A 16,601-nucleotide genomic window follows, 5' to 3' on the forward strand; every position below is an offset into this window, starting at 1 on the left:
TGCAGTGAGAGGAGCTGGAGGGAGGGGGAGGGGGAGGGGGAGCAGACACTGAGCCCAGCGTCCTGCAGCCTCCGCGTGACCCCTGATAGCAGCAGCCAGGGATCATTCCCAGACGCTGCAGGATGCTGTCTGTGCTCTCCTTTCCACTGGAACTGCGGTAGGGGGCCCCTGGGGGATGGGGGCCCTGGGCATTTGCCCTGCTTGCCCCCCCCTAACGCCGGCCCTGTGTGCAGCTGTGTATGATGTAGCTGATTGTAGTTATGCAAGGGTTACTACTAATGTGGATCATGCAGTGCTAATGGAGAACACCAAATTTTTGTGTTTTGTTTTTAACGCACACATGTTATTATATGTTATAATAAGGACTATGATGTAAGTCATGGGTGGAGACCAGAGTTTAAATCCTTGTGTGTAATGCTGCGTTTACACGTAACGATTATCGTGCTAATTTGCACGATAACGATCAAATTCGAACGATAATCGTACGTGTAAATGCAGCGAACAATCAAACGACAAACGAGAAATCGTTCATTTTGATCTTACATGTTCTCTAATCGTCGATCATAAAAAATTCGCAGATCGTTCCGTGTAAACAGTCGTTCACCGATTTAACCAATGTGTGAGATTGGCTTAAGCGATCGCAAAACGATTTTCCGTACGATATAATGTACCGTCTAAACGCTGATCGTTATGAAAAAAAAAAAATCGTTACTCCGACATCGTAAATCGTACGATCGGGCCAATTATGGTTTCGTGTAAACGCAGCATAAATGTAACTAGTCACGATTATGGGTGGATACACCTGAAACAAGTAGACGCTGCATCTCTGGGCCTCCATGGCATATCTGCGATTTTATTGGTCACTTCAATAATGCAACAATCAGTGGTTCAATGGACTTATGGACTATTTTATTCTACTGCTGGCATTTATTGCAATAGTGGATCGTGCGAGGTGGGAACAGGACATGTGGTGAGAGGGATACTTACCTATATGATGTTATACAGGGGGGTGCCTACACATAGTGGAATACATACTGGGGTGATGTGATGTACATCAGTGAAAAACATGAATGCAAAATGGATGCAATCACGGATCAAGGAGGTAGATAGCGGACTTCATCTACAGACTTTGAAAAGTAGTTATTACAGCCTTTCTGGCTCAATATATACTTTTGTGAAAACCACTAGATGGCGCTCATACTCTCTGTCTTAAAGTATATATTATTGAAAACCAGTAGATGGCGCTCACACATTCAGGATTAAAAGGTACCTTAGTGAATACCAATAGATGGCGCTCATACTCCCTGTCTCAAAGTATAAATTATTGAAAACCAGTAGATGGTGCTCACACTTTCAAGATTATAAGGTATCATAGTGAATACCAATAGATGGCGCTCATACTTTCTGTCTCAAAGTATAAATTATTGAAAACCAGTAGATGGCGCTCATACTCTCTGTCTCAAAGTACAAATTATTGACAACCAGTAGATGGCGCTCATACTCTCTGTCTCAAAGTACAAATTATTGACAACCAGTAGATGGCGCTCATACTCTCTGTCTCAAAGTACAAATTATTGACAACCAGTAGATGGCGCTCATACTTTCAGGATCAAAAAGTACCTTAGTGAAAACCAATAGAGGGCGCTCATACTCCCTGTCTCAAAGTATAAATGATTGAAAACCAATAGAGGGCACTCACACTTTAAGGATTAAAATGTACATTAGTGAAAACCATTAGATGGTACTGACACTTTCTGCCTTGAAAAAGTGTTTGTACCCCTCAAACTTTTCCACATTTCTTCAGGCTATACTACCTACTGCCAAAATTAAATGTATTATATTTAAATTTCATGTGATAGACCAACACAAAGAAGTTAGTAATACAAGTATAAGTGTAAAGAAAATGATTAATGTTTTCAAAATGAATAAAACTACAATTACCACCTTTCACTGCAACTTTGTTAGTCTATAGCACATAACATTTAAAAAAGGGGGAGATTTAGCAAACATGGTGTAAAGTGAAACCGGCTCAGTTGCCCCTAGCAACCAATCAGATTCCACCTTTCATTCCTCACAGACTCTTTGGAAAATGAAAGGTGGAATCTGATTGGTTGCTAGGGGCAACTGAGCCAGTTTCACTTTACACCATGTTTGATAAATCTTACCCAAAGTGTTTATATGTGTGAGCGTCACATGAAAAAATGTAGAAAAATTCAATGTGTATAAATACTTTTTCATGGCACTGTAAGGCTAGGTTCACGTTTCTGTTCCAAGCCTCTGTCTGAGTCTGTGACAGAACACATTAGTAAATAATGGATGATAATTGATGCAGATGATTACCCGAGCGATTCCATTGACTTTAAAGGGAACCTGTCACCCTGGGCAGCCCCCCACCCTGTCCGACCAACCAAACCCACCAACCACCTGGACAGGTCTCGCCACCTATAGATGGCGCTGACACTTTCAGGTGTATGATATATGTTAGTGAAATCCAGTAGATGGCGCTGATACTTTCCGGTTTATAATAGATACGTTAGTTAAAATTAAAGAGCAATGAGTTGGGGTAAAGAAGCCTCCCAGTGAGGAGCCATAAGGGGTGTCTCTGCAACCACAACCAAGGGGGAGTTTTAGGGTAGCAAATGGGTCCAGCATGCAGATATGAAGTAATAGTGATGTATTGTTAAAATGGCCCCCAGAGGGTAGGAAATGGTGGTGGTGGTAGAGAGATACACTGTTGTATGTTTAATATGGCCGCCAGAGGGCAGACAGGGGGAGGGAATGTAGCTGGGGGCTTTGTGTGGGAACAAAGGGATTAGCTATGCGGAGGGAATACCTGGGGGAGGTATAAGGTAATCAGAGGGGGCGGGGCTTGTAGGTATAAAAGGGGACAGGTAAGGCTGCTCAGACACTAAAGGTTTCAAGATGGAAGAGTAAAGCTGAGCCAAGAGCACATGGTCAGGAAGCACCATAGAAGCCCTCCAGCCAGCCCACATGGAGCCATGCACAAGTAAGTCCTCCAGCCACCCACATGGAGCCATGCACAAGGAAGTCCTCCAGCCAGCCCACATGGAGCCATGCACAAGGAAGTCCTCCAGCCAGCCCACATGGAGCCATGCACAAGGAAGTCCTCCAGCCAGCCCACATGGAGCCATGCACAAGGAAGTCCTCCAGCCAGCCCACATGGAGCCATGCACAAGGAAGTCCTCCAGCCAGCCCACATGGAGCCATGCACAAGGAAGTCCTCCAGCCAGCCCACATGGAGCCATGCACAAGGAAGTCCTCCAGCCAGCCCACATGGAGCCATGCACAAGGAAGTCCTCCAGCCACCCACATGGAGCCATGCACAAGGAAGTCCTCCAGCCACCCACATGGAGCCATGCACAAGGAAGTCCTCCAGCCACCCACATGGAGCCATGCACAAGGAAGCCCTCCAGCCCACATGGAGCCATGCACAAGGAAGCCTTACAGCCATCCACATGGAGCCATGCACAAGGAAGTCCTCCAGCCACCCACATGGAGCCATGCATAAGGAAGTCCTCCAGCCCACATGGAGCCACGCACAAGGAAGTCCTCCAGCCAACATGCATTTTCTCAGTGCAAAGTGACAGATCAGAGCACCAGGTAAGAAGCTATGGTAGCAGCTGAAGATTCCCCAGAGGTTTCAGGAAGTGATCAGACCCGGAAAGAAACTTGTCTCTTACTGTGAGGATTGTGAGTAACAGCAGGCATAGATGGAGGTACAATTTGACAGCCCCCCTCCCTCAGGTAATTCAGCCAGTGGTTTAGTCGGGGTTGGAGGGTTACACCATGGATGTTTGAAGGGGTAAAGGGGGACTTCATTGTACACCAGTTGGGCTAGTGCAATTTAATGGGCTCCCATCGACATGGCAGTTTACCCCTCAGATATCCCAGAAAGTTAACTTCTCTCCTGCTGCACAACCTAACACTGGGTCATCCAACCAGCAGGGCTGTTGGGGTGGGGGTGGTTGGGTCATCCAACTAGCAGGGCTGTTGGGGAGGGGGGGGGGGGTTGTTTAGGTCATCCAACCAACCAACACAGCTGTTGGGGGGGCGGGGGGGATTGGGTCTTCCAACCAGTGGGGTTGTTGGAGGTGGGGGTGGGGGGGGGGTTGTGGCATCCAACCAGTGGGGCTGTTGGGGGACAGGGGTTGGGACATCCAACCAGCGGGGCTAGATTAGCAGTTTGGGACACGGTGGGAGTGTGGGCAGCCAGAAAGCGCAAGCAACAGAGCAGGGACAACACTGTATCGGGTGAATACTGGCTCTCTGTTTCTAATTCCAGATGCTGAGTACTCAGAAGATGCCAAGGGTCGCATCACAGACATCGCCCAAAAAAGATGCAGTAAATGCACTTAAGATGCATTAAGCATACAGCTGGACATAAAGGAAGGTGAGTCATCGTCTGATTATTCAGGTGGTGGGTGTCAGTAGACATTGTGGAAAGAAACAGAGGGGAGAGGTTTGGGAAAGGTGTAAAGTTAAGGAAAAGTAAAAAGAGAAAAAATAATGGACAATATCAGATGGGGTGATGGAGTGGCCCCTGAGCAGTGCCTATGCAGGAACCTATGGTGCTCTATGGACTTTATTGTTGCATTTTCCTTTTGTGAGGGGGTAGGGTGATCTGATATAAAAAAAGCAGTCAGGAAAAGGATGGTGGGTGATGTGTTATAGGTAGAAAGACCTGGAGCTATGATCAAGATTAATTGTGAAGGAAAAACCAATGGGTCTGGGGACATTTAAGGGGAGATTTATCAAACTGGTGTAAAGCAGAATTGTCTTAGTTGCCCCTAGCAACCAATCAGATTCCACCTTTTATGTTTCAAAGAATCTGTGAGGAATGAAAAGTGGAATCTGATTGGTTGCTTTAAAGTGCATCCACACGTACAGAATCCGCAGCAGATTTGATGCTGTGTTCAGTTATCTAGGTCAAATATGCAGCTATACGGTGGGTGTGTGAAGCTAGCCTAAACCAGTTTGATAAATCTCCCACCCAGTCTTTTGGTCCTGAATTGAATAGTAAGTGTCATACACCTAACATCTACCAGGGGGTCAATAATGGAATTGATGCCCAGAGGGTTGGAGAACTTTGCCCTGGTTATATCCAGCAGGTGGTGACCTCCTTCTAGGAGAGTTGGTACAGAGGTAATTGGAGGATAAACATGGAAGGTTCATGGGGGAGAATGGAATTAAAGGGGTACTCCGGGCAAAATGTATTTTCAAAGTGACTGTACCACCAGGCCCAGGCTGAAGCACTGGAGGCGGGCCGACCCACCCTTAGTGGGAGGAAACCCCAGCCCCACTATGATAGGGTTCTATTGATTCTAATGGAGTCACGTCATGGAGGGGCTGGGGTTTCCCCCCGCTAAGGGTGGGTCGGCCCGCCTCCAGTGCTTCAGCCTGGGCCTGGTGGTACAGTCACTTTAATGTTATTACATAAGGAAGGCTATACAAATTCATAATATATACTAATTATGGTAAATGCTCATATGGTGCTATTTCCCTCAATTTAGTAGGTCAGGCAGGCTCACTTCCTCTAAAAAAAAAAGTGACGTCGCGTCTTAAGTGTAGGGTCCAGCAGGGGGCGCATGTATGCAGATGTATGCATCTATGTAGATGAACCAGTGCCTTCTGCCTCCCTGTGCTGCCCAGTGCTCTTATGTGCCTTTCTCCCTCCCCGGTCCTATTACACCTGCTGCCAGGTTCCAGGCAGCAGGCTTAGCGCTCTTTATTTGACCCTCGCTCCGCTGCGGAGGAACTCCCCCCAACTTACTCACCCCCCCACCCGTTTCCAGTGGTGTCAGCGCTCCCCCATCTAGCTCTGAGCTCACCCAGCCGCCCCGTCCTGTGCAGGAGCACTCCTGCACCCCTCCATCTAGCCCCCCAGTCGCCGGTGCGGTGAGCGTTCCTGCACCTTCTCCCTGTGCATCAACCCAAGTCCAAGAAGGATAAACGCCTCCCACAAAGGTGGATATAAATGAACAAATTTAGTTTTATTCTAGCATTTTTTTTTCTTTTTTTCATTTATATCTGCCTTTGTGGGATGTTGTTACCCGACTTGGACTTTGTTGCCCCATTTAGACACTGCGGCTGGTAACTACTGCCTCCACTAGATATATTACTTTGCTAACACATTAAGACTGGCAATAAAAAGGAGTGCTATAGTGTGTTTCTTCCCTATGCATCAACCCGTCCTTCCTCAGATACCCTGCGGCTGATACACAGCGCAGCAGCAGGACCGGGTGGCGGGGTGAGCACTGAGGTGCAGCGAGGACAGCCTCCATGCCCCAATGCGTCTCAGCATGGGTGAGCTCTGCAAGGGACCAGGCGTCTCAGATGACGGCTAGATGGGGAGGTGCAGGAGCGCTCGCCCCGACGGGAGCAAATGGCTGGTAAGCTCTCCTGCACAGGACGGGGCGGCTTGGTGAGCTCAGAGCTAGATGGGGGAGCGCTGACTCCGCTGGAACCGGGTGGCGGGGGTGAGCTAGTTGGGATAGTTCCTCCGCAGAGGGTGAGCGTCATATAGGTGCAAGTTAGGTTAGGGCCAACGCAATATTTAGTATTAGGGCCGCATCAGCGGCATTGTATGGAAAAGTAGCACATTACAAGGTTAGGGAGCTAGAAATCGAGGGTTTTTATGACATATGTGCAGGAGATCAGGCAGTAATGTCTTTATTGAGAAAATTGGTTATGAATTGGTTGCTGTCAACTAGTTCTGATTTTTTTTTTTTATAGTAAAAATGTTGTGGACCATTAGTGCATGTGATAGCCGTTCTGGCCAGGAGATGACCCTATGAATGGCAGATTGCGTAAAGAAAAATGCACCTTACAGTGGTTCGGCAGGAAAAGCAAGCAATGGAATCGGCTGCATGGTGGGTGAGATTGCAGTAGGGAGTGCTCCCCCAGATGTGATCATTGTGCCTGCAGGGGGCAGCAATTCCAATCAGTTTAAGTCCATGCAGCTGATGATCAACACTTCGATGGAGCTCAGTGGTTTGCTGGTAAAATGGCCAAAGGTTATGGTGGTGTGGTGCTACACTGAGAGGTAAGATTGTTAAGGGGAGTGCTCCCTCAGAAGTGATCATCGTACCCACAGGTACCAAAAATTTGGGTTCAAGTCTGTGCAGATGATAACCAACTATTGGATGGAGCTCAGCGGTTGGTCGACGGAAATAGTTATAGTTCTTCCAAGGTTATTGTGGCTTGACAAGCGACCCATTGGCAGGAATGGTACCACTGTGTGCAGGCCACTGTCAATGGGAAGGCCACGTCTGTGCAGACAGCCCTCAATGGAGGTTTTCTGGATGGTAAGGTGGTCTTCACTGTGCAGAGCAGATGGTGGAGGTGGGTATCAAACATCTGTTGGATATTGGACTGGACATATTTAACAATGTGCTAAGGAGGTGCTGGAAATGTGTGGGCATATTGGCAGGGATGGTACTGCCATAAGATAAGCCACTGTCAATTCGGAGGGCAAGTCTATACTGACAGCCCTCAATGGATATCTTTTGGATGGTAATATGGTCTGCAGATGGTGGAGGTGGATATAAACATCTGTTGGATATTTGATTGGACATTTTAACAATGCACTACAGGAAGTGCTGGAAATGAGGTGGATGCACAGAGGTCAGTGACCGGTGTGGGTGGCAGAAAGTAGAATGGTCAGTGTGGGTGGGGGGTGGCTGCCCTACTTTTGGTTACCGAAATCACAATCCTTCATCCATGGATACGGAGGTAGGACTAGGGGCCCCTTGGCAGGGACAGTTCTGCTTTATGGCAATGCTGCTGTCAAGGGGTAGGGGATATCTGTATGCACTACCCTCAGGAATGGACTAAGGAAATGGTTAGAACTCACTTCTTAGGTTCTGGATGAAGTGTCGTGATTTGTGTTGGTCCTCCCCAGTTGAACCTTTTAAAGTGTTAATAAAGTCTAGCGTATTCTGCCAAATTTTCTTCCAAGAATGTTGTCTGTGTTTTATTGGGATTGTGAGTTCGGCCATTTCGGGAATGGGGTTAGCAGGTTCACCCCTTAAAGCCTAACTCTAATTTAAGCAGTCAAAAAATGAAATGGCTCAAATAAAAAGCCCACGTTTCTTGCGCGCTTGCTGAGATCTCCTGTTTTATTTCTTAAAATAATAAATTAATTTTTCTCCTGGCTGTCTGAAAGTGGGCATGGCCTCTTGTCTGAAAGTGGCTGTGGTATCCCTATCTCCCTCATCTTGCTGGGTCCTTACATCCACTGTCTGCAGATGGTATCACACACTCTGGCCAGTGGGATTAGATACAGTGCCTTATCAGATGGTACCACACACACACTGGACTGTGGGATTAGATACAGTGCCTAAGCAGATGTTATCACACACTGGATAGTGAGATTAAATCCAATGCCTCAGCATACTGTATCACACACAGTGGGATGAGATACAGTGCCTTAGTAGATGGTATCGCACACAGTGGGATTAGATACAGCACCCCTACAGATGGTATCACACACAGTGGGATTAGATACAGCACCCCTGCAGATGGTATCACACACAGTGGGATTAGATACAGCACCCCTGCAGATGGTATCATACACAGTGGGATTGGATACACGGCTGCATAACAGTAAGGTGGGGGCTGGGGACCACAGCATTCTTCCCTCTATGTGCTCAGATGCCTAAATCATTGTGACTGGAGAACCTAGCAGGAAGACAGCGTTGCTCTCCTGTTTACTACAGGACTGATGAGAGCAGCAGAACTGAAAGGGTGTCAGACTGAATAGAGGAGGGAGAGGGGACTGAGCCTCCTCTTTCTGTGTGTAGAGGTACCAGAGCACATAGAGGGAAAACTGCAGGAATCAGGGGAGGGGTCATAACAATCCAAGAGATAGCGGAGAGCAGAAGTGCCAGAGCTGGGAGGGTTTTGCCGTCCGGTGAAGAGGGTGAGAGGAAGGGGGGTACCAGAGCTCTCCTTCTGCTATGCTTCTGCCTGCTCCGGTTTTTGAAGTGTCACCAGGCAGCAGAGCACATAGCAGGAAGAAGTGCTGGGGTCTCCTGCTTACCACACGGCCTAGTAACTCCAGCAGGGGTAGCAGCGTGATCAGTAGAGAGGGGGGGGGGGGGGTTCGGTCTGGTCCAATTCTATCTAGTCAGGCATTAATCACAGAATGACTTCCTGCTACGTGCCCTGGTGTCAGAATCATCACTGGAGCACATAGCTGGCATAGCGTGCCTCACACCTCTTCCCTACCTGCCATCTGTGCCTTGCTGACAATCCGTACCTAACTGCTACTTAGGCAGTGTATGGATTTTCAGGAGGGTTGAACAGGTAACCGAGGCAAACACACAGCTAAGGGGACATTCTGCTTCATATATTTAAAAAAAATGTTTTAGGTTAATCTAATCTAAATTGCTAAAATTTTTATAATGGCCTAAACTAACTAAAACTAAAAAGTAAAAATATTTTATAGTTGCGCTTTAGGAGCAATGAGTTAAGGTAAAGGCGCCTCCCGGCAACGAACCATAAGTGGTGTCTTTGCGACCACGACCAGAGGGTTGTTAGAGATAGTGATCTATGGTTAAAATTAAAAGAAAAGGACCCCCATAGGGTAGGAAATGGCTCCAGCATGATGATATACCGAGACTGTTGTACGTTTAAGATGGCTGCTGGAGGGCAGACAGGGGGAAGGAATGTAGCTTGGGGCTTTGTGTGATAGCAAAGGGATTAGCTATGCGTAGGGAATACCTGGGGGATGCATAAGATGACCAGAGGGGACAAGGCTTATAGGTATAAAAGTGGACAGGTAAGACGCTGACACTTTCTGGTGTATGATATACGTTAGTTAAATCCCGCAGATGGCGCTGATACTTTCTCATTTATAATACCCTAAGTTTCCCCAAAAATAGGACATGCTCCTAAAAGAAGACACCCCCACTATCCTACCATATAGCCTAAAGTAAGACATCTCCCCCTGAAAGTAAGGCCACCCCCCTCCCCCTGAAAGTAAGGCCACCCCCAACCTGCTACTCACCTAATCCTCTTATGGACCATCAACGCTGGAGCTGTCCTGCGGCAAGTCACCTGCCATATGCTCCTGGTCCTCTTCTACATCTTGGACGTTGGTGGTGGTGTGGGGGGGGGAATAAGACATCACCAAAATAAGATATAGGGGGAGATTTATTAAACATGGTGGAAAGTGAAACTGGCTCAGGTGCCCCTAGCAACCAATCAGATTCAATCTTTTATTTTCCAAAGGATCTGTGAGGAATGAAAAGTTTAAAGAGTCACTGTCCTATTTTATTTTTTTTTGCAGAAATCAATAGTCCAGGCGATTTTTAAGAAACTTTGTAATTGGGTTTATTAGCCAAATCTGCCATTATCTGCATGTAAAAAGCCTTTTCCCAGGTCCCCCCCTCCTTCCTCTTTTTCATCCACTCCAAAAAATCTGAAAATTGTGACTTGTTGCAGGAGTCGTACCCTGTCTGCTCTAGGGAGAGGGGAGGGGGGAGGAGGAAGGAGGAGCAGATAACAGAGGATTACAGGCACAGAGCTGGGTGACAGCTGTAATCTGAGCTCAGACAGGTCACTGGTGACTGTCACAGGAGATATCCAGTGAGGGATTTGTAGATTAACTCTTTGTCCTGTTTTGGTCTTTTCTTTAGCTCTCTCCATAGGAGAACAATGAAGACAGGGGGGAGAGGTTCAAACTGCTTTTTCATGATAAAAATGCATTTTTCGGATAATAAACCCAATTACAAAGTTTCTTAAAATCGCCTGGACTATTGATTTCTGCAAAAAAAAAATTCACGACAGTGACACTTTAACCCTTAGACGACCCAGGGCGTATAGTTACGCCATGGAAGTCTGTCCCCAGACGACCTAGGGCGTAACTGTACGCCCTGGGTGTTTCTCCCGCTATGAAGCGTGCTCCGGAGCGGAGCGCGCTTCATAGCAGGTGGGGGCCGGCTGCAGTGAGCAGCCGGGACCTCACCGGTAATGACACGCTGCAGCGATCGCGCTGCCGTGTGTCATTAACTCCTTAAACGCCGTGATCGCGGCGCGACCGCGGCGTTTAAGTGTAAGTGACAGGGGGAGTCCCCTGTCACTTACCGATCGGGACCCCCGCAGTGTGACTGCGGGGGTCCCGATCGGTAAAACGGACTGCCGGAGGTCTCTCACCTGCCTCCGTGCGGTCCGATCGGCGATCTGCTGCACTAAGCGTGCACAGTCAGGCTCAATGAGCAGATCGCCGATAACACTGATCAATGCTATGCCTATGGCATAGCATTCATCAGTGTAGAAATCAAACTAATGAATGTAAAAGTCCCCCAAAGGGACTTCAAATGTGTAAAAAAGAAACAGTTAAAAACACTAACACACTACCCCAAAACCCCTCCCCCAATAAAAGTTGAAATCACCCCCCTTTCCCATTATATAAATAAAACATATAAAAATAAATAAATAGATAAACATATAATATACCGTAGCGTGCGTAATTGTCCGATCTATTAAAATATAATAAGCGTCATTGCGAACGGTAAACGGCGTACACGAAAATAGGGAAAAAAGTGCGCGGATTACCGATTTTATGTTACATTATATATATAAAAAAATTAATAAAAAGTGATCAAAACGTCCAATCTTCACAAATATGGTATTAATAAAAACAAGAGATCATGGCGGAAAAAATGACACCCCATACAGCCCCGTAGGTGAAAAAATAAAACCGTTATAAGCGTCACAATAGGCCCATTTTATTTATAATTGCCAAAAAAAAGGATTTCATTTAAAAAAAATATATAACATTAGAGAATTTGCGTAAAACCTGCATATGGTTGTGTTCGGACTGACCTATAGAGTAATGGTATCATGTCGCTTTTACCATATAGTGCATTATGTAGACACAGGAACCCCCCAAACCTTACCATATTGCATTCTTTTTTACGATTTCACCTATTTATATCTTCATAAATAATATATTTGGGGTTCCATCATACATGTTATGGTAAAATGAATGACGCCATTACACAGTACAACTATTCCTGTAACAAATAAGCCCTTACATGGCCTGTAGATAGAAAACTGAGAGTGCTAGAGCTCTTAGAAGGGGAGGAGGGAAAAACGGAAACACTAAGATCAAAATTTGCGCGGTCCACTGGGTCATTTTGGGCCTGGTCCTCAAAGGGTTAATCTGAGTGGTTGCTAAGACAAACAATTCTACTTTACACCAGTTTGATAAATCCCCCCCATAGGGCCTCTTGGATGCAAAAAATATAAGGCACTGTCTTATTTTCGGGTAAACACTGTACATACGTTAAAGGAGACCTGTCACCCCCCGCGCCGGGGTGACAGGCTCCCGACCCCCAGATAGATCCCCTTATACGTAACTCATGTCGCCGAGTGCTGGAGCCGGTCCCGGGACGGAGATATCCCGGTGAGAAGCCGGCACGCGCGCTGTGGAGATGAGTCCAGCGTCCATAGAGAATGAATGGAGCTGTGCGCGCAGCAGAGATGAGTCCGGCTCCATTCATTCTCTATGGACGCTGGTCTCCTCTCCACAGCGCGCGCGCCGGCTTCTCACCAGAATATCTCTGTCCCGGGACTCGGCGACATGAGGTTGTTCTGTCCCCACATGTGGCGAGTGAAGGTTTATCTGACTTGTGGGCCTGACTGGAGATTTCCTACCTTGTATTCCAGCATATGAGGCAGACAGGAACCAGAATAAGCGTCAGGTAGAGTAGAAAGTTGAGCAGAACGTAGTTTAATAACTTCACATACAGCTTAGTCACGGATGCAGTATAGTAGTTATATTGTGCTGTTGCTGCTTTCCTAGAAGATACCTTGCTGACACTTGTAATTTCTGGTCAGAAGATTATGACTCTGATAAGCCCAAGCAAGCACTACTTCTCCAGTCAGAAGCAGGATGAAGAATGCCTGCTACAGGAAGTGACGTGGAGACTGGGCTATAAGACACACCCACTAAGGGACAAACCAAAAAATGTGAAAATGGAGGGGAGTCTAAACTCTTGGCCAGCAGATGGCAGCACAACAAGAATACATGTAATGAATACAACAAGGAATGAATGTAAACAATGCAGTTATAAAACATCTGAATAACATACAGATAAGTGAGGAGAACAGCACAGAGGTAAGTATAAGGGGATCTATCTGGGGGTGGGGAGCCTGTCACCCCGGCGCGGGGGGTGACAGGTCCTCTTTAAAGCCAATAGATGGCGCCGACATTTTGTATGATATACGTTAGTGAAAACCAATAGATGGCTGGCGCTGAAACTTTCTGTTGTATGATATACGTTTGTAAAAACCAGTAGATGGCGCTAGTACTTTCTGTTGTATGATATACGTTTGTAAAAACCAGTAGATGGCGCTAGTACTTTCTGTTATATGATATGTTAGTGAAAACCAATAGATGGCGCTATTACTTTCTGTTGTATGATATGTTAATGAAAACCAATAGATGGCGCTATTACTTTCTGTTGTATGATATGTTAGTGAAAAACAATAGATGGCGCTAGTGCTTTCTGTTATGATATTTTAGTGAAAACCAATAGATGGCGCTATTACTTTATGTTGTATGATATGTTATTGAAAACCAATAGATGGCGCTATTACTTTCTGTTGTATGATATGTTAGTGAAAAACAATAGATGGCGCTAGTACTTTCTGTTTTACGATGTTAGTGAAAACCAATAGATGGCGATGGCGCTATTACTTTCTGTTTGATATGTTATTGAAAACCAATAGATGGCGCTAGTACTTTCTGTTGTATGATATACGTTGGTGAAAACCAGCAGATGGCGCTGCCGCTTTCTAGTCCAGGTACGACCGAATTTATAGAAGCCCAATAAATAATGCTGACCCTTTTCTATCTTAGTTTTTATACTCTGTTGGAGAGAACAGAGATCCCATTGATTTTTATGAGGTCTTGTCAGATTTTTTTTTTTTTTTTTTTGCATGATTTGAACAGAATAAATGTTTTTGTCGGATTAGATCCTGCTAAATAAACAGAACATCTGACAAAGCTCCCAAACCAGAGCCCCAGTGGTAGTGTGAACCTGGCCTAATGTATTGAAAACCAACAGATGGTGCTGACAGTTTATGGCTGGAAATATACACCATCCCTACAGCAGGGAGACTGGAGCAACGGCTGTTTAAACTTGCCGCACGTTCCTTGTCTCGGCTGCAGGGAACACCCAGTAAAAAAACAATTGTGAATCCCTGCTCCTCAACAATAGTTCAAGTGACTGTTATCCTGATTTTATTTAGATACTGAGCAATGACTGTTTCAATACTAAGAAAAAATTCAGGGGGGAAATGTTCGAAAACCGAATTATTTGAACGTTGAGGTATTACTGTAATTAAATAAATAAAACCGAGAACCACAAAGAGTATACTGAAAGTGGACTGCATTGCTCACCGCAGACCCCATTTTGTACTGTGTAGCCCATATTACAGCTAACAGATCACATAATTGGCACCTGTAACCTGTGTACCCAGGATAAAGGAAGGGTGAGCGTTGGATTCCACCAAACTTTCTTATTACCAGTTTTTATTGTGCACCTGTTTACTATGTAATGGCCCTATTCCACGGGCCGTTTTAGAGGAGCAAACGAGCGCTATTAGCGCTCGTTTGCTCCTCGTTCGCCGCTCGCTGCCGCCGCTATTCAACGCGGCTGCAGCGAGCGGGTGAGTGCGGGAGGGGTGGCGGGGAGCTGCGGGGGGGGCTGCTCGGAGGATCGCTGATCGTCCGGGCAGCCCATAGGATATAGCAGCGTCTGCTGCCGATGCTCCTATTCAGCGGAGCGACGGCAGCAGATCGCTGCTATATCAGTCGCTTGTTTTTCAACATGTTGAAAAACAAGCGACTGCAACGATCAGCCGACATGAACGATGTCGGCTGATCGTTGCACTCTATTCCACGGAACGATTATCGTCCGTAGCGGTCGACATCGTCCGAAAATGAACGATAATTGTTCCGTGGAATAGGGCCATTACAAGTTAATTATGTTATCTTATGCTTACCTTAAGAGGTTGTGTTCTCCTGGTGAATCTATTCTTTGTATTGTTGGGCAATTTGAGCAATTCACTACCAATGATCTAGTTAAACTTAGTTAAAAACCAATAGATGGCGCTGTTGTTCACTGCAATAAAAGAAAATTAAGTAAAAACCAATAGATGGCGCTGACACTTTCTGGTTTTAAGACAGAAGTTATTGAAAACCAATAGATGGTGCTATTTAGCAACTCTTGTATGCTGCATTTAAACCAATAGATGGCGATCTCTGTACCACTCCCATAAAACGGAAAACATTTTACACCATTTAGTGAGCAGATGTCAGTCAAAGTTCCTGATATGAAAGTAACCTTTGGATAGCCAAATATTTTTAGTGCCTTTTTATAGATGTTACTAAAGCCAATGACTTTTCCGGCTGAAATAGTCAACACTGTAGTGATTTTCATTTTGTATTTGCCAGTAGGGAGTTCATAGTGACATATGAAGAAATGATATGTGCTTTGTAGCATAATAATTAAAAAAACAAACAAATGTTTTTTATGATATTGCGCTAACATATTTCGCAGCACATTACAATTCTATCACGAGTAGTATGAATGGCAGGTGCTTTTTTTTTTTTTTTACTGAATAGGAGTAATAAAGCTCTATTTACAAAAATTACAACATTGTCCTATATACTGGGGGAAATTTATCAAATATGTTTTAAAGGGAAACTGGCTCAGTTGCCCCTAGCAACCAAGCAGATTCCACCTTTCATTTTCCAAAAAGTCTGTGAGGAATGAAAGGTGGAATCTGATTGGTTGCTGGGGGCAACTGAGCCAGTTTCACTTGGCACCATGTTTGATAAATCTCCCACACAGTGTATATTATATGGCAGGTACAGTGTCCATACTATTACATAGTCCAGTTCAGAATAATTTTAACACCAGTCTGACACCTGACTCATTTATACCTGAGTAATGACAACTAACTTCTCACCCCAGATCCACAATTTACACTTTGTTTCATCCTAATAGTCTTTGTTCAAAAATATGCATAGTGCAATTCTATCATACATGAAATTAAACACATCACCACAGGGCCATAGACAGTCGGGGTCTTTGCGCCACAGCGATATTCAGTTTCTTCAGTCCATTTGAGACTCTCACTCTCCATAGACGACGGTGAGGTAAAACACTGCTACGTTTCGGGAACCTCCTTTCTAAAGAGTCGTGTGACAACTGACAGCTGACATTTGACTCCTAAATACTGATTTTTTACTCATGACTGCTGAAAACTGACTTGACTCCTGTCGACTGACAAATGACTTTTGACTATGGACAGCTGACTACTTATACCTGACTGATAAAATTATGTGTGATATCTGATCTCTGAAATGTCAGTAATTTAAGGGGTTATGCAGTAAAAATGTTTTCCTTTCCAATCAACTAATTTCAGAAGACTATGTAGAAAGGCTCATGAGTAGAGATGTTTGAATATCGGGAATTTTCAGGTTTGTTTGAACTTGAACCTTCGTTATTTAATTCATGATGGCTTCCCATTCCGTGGGGAAGGTGGAGAGATAGCCCAAG

At 45.4% G+C, this 16,601-nt stretch overlaps 1 protein-coding gene across 2 annotated transcripts in view; it reads right to left on the reverse strand.

The window, feature by feature from the left end:
- NKAIN4 (sodium/potassium transporting ATPase interacting 4) overlaps positions 1-16,601 on the reverse strand; it is a 104,856-nt gene that overhangs the window by 80,084 nt on the left and 8,171 nt on the right. Inside the window, exon 1 of one of the 2 annotated variants that reach the window (XM_069953585.1) lies at positions 12,685-13,137. The exons of the other annotated variant lie outside the window; for it this stretch is intronic. Within the exon in view, the coding sequence (XP_069809686.1) occupies positions 12,685-12,699 (15 nt within the window). The 5' untranslated portion in view covers positions 12,700-13,137. Of the gene's footprint in view, positions 1-12,684; positions 13,138-16,601 lie in introns of those variants that run through there. 2 annotated transcript variants of the gene reach the window in all.

This window comes from Dendropsophus ebraccatus, chromosome 14, assembly GCF_027789765.1.
Source record: "Dendropsophus ebraccatus isolate aDenEbr1 chromosome 14, aDenEbr1.pat, whole genome shotgun sequence".
NCBI lineage: Eukaryota > Metazoa > Chordata > Amphibia > Anura > Hylidae > Dendropsophus > Dendropsophus ebraccatus.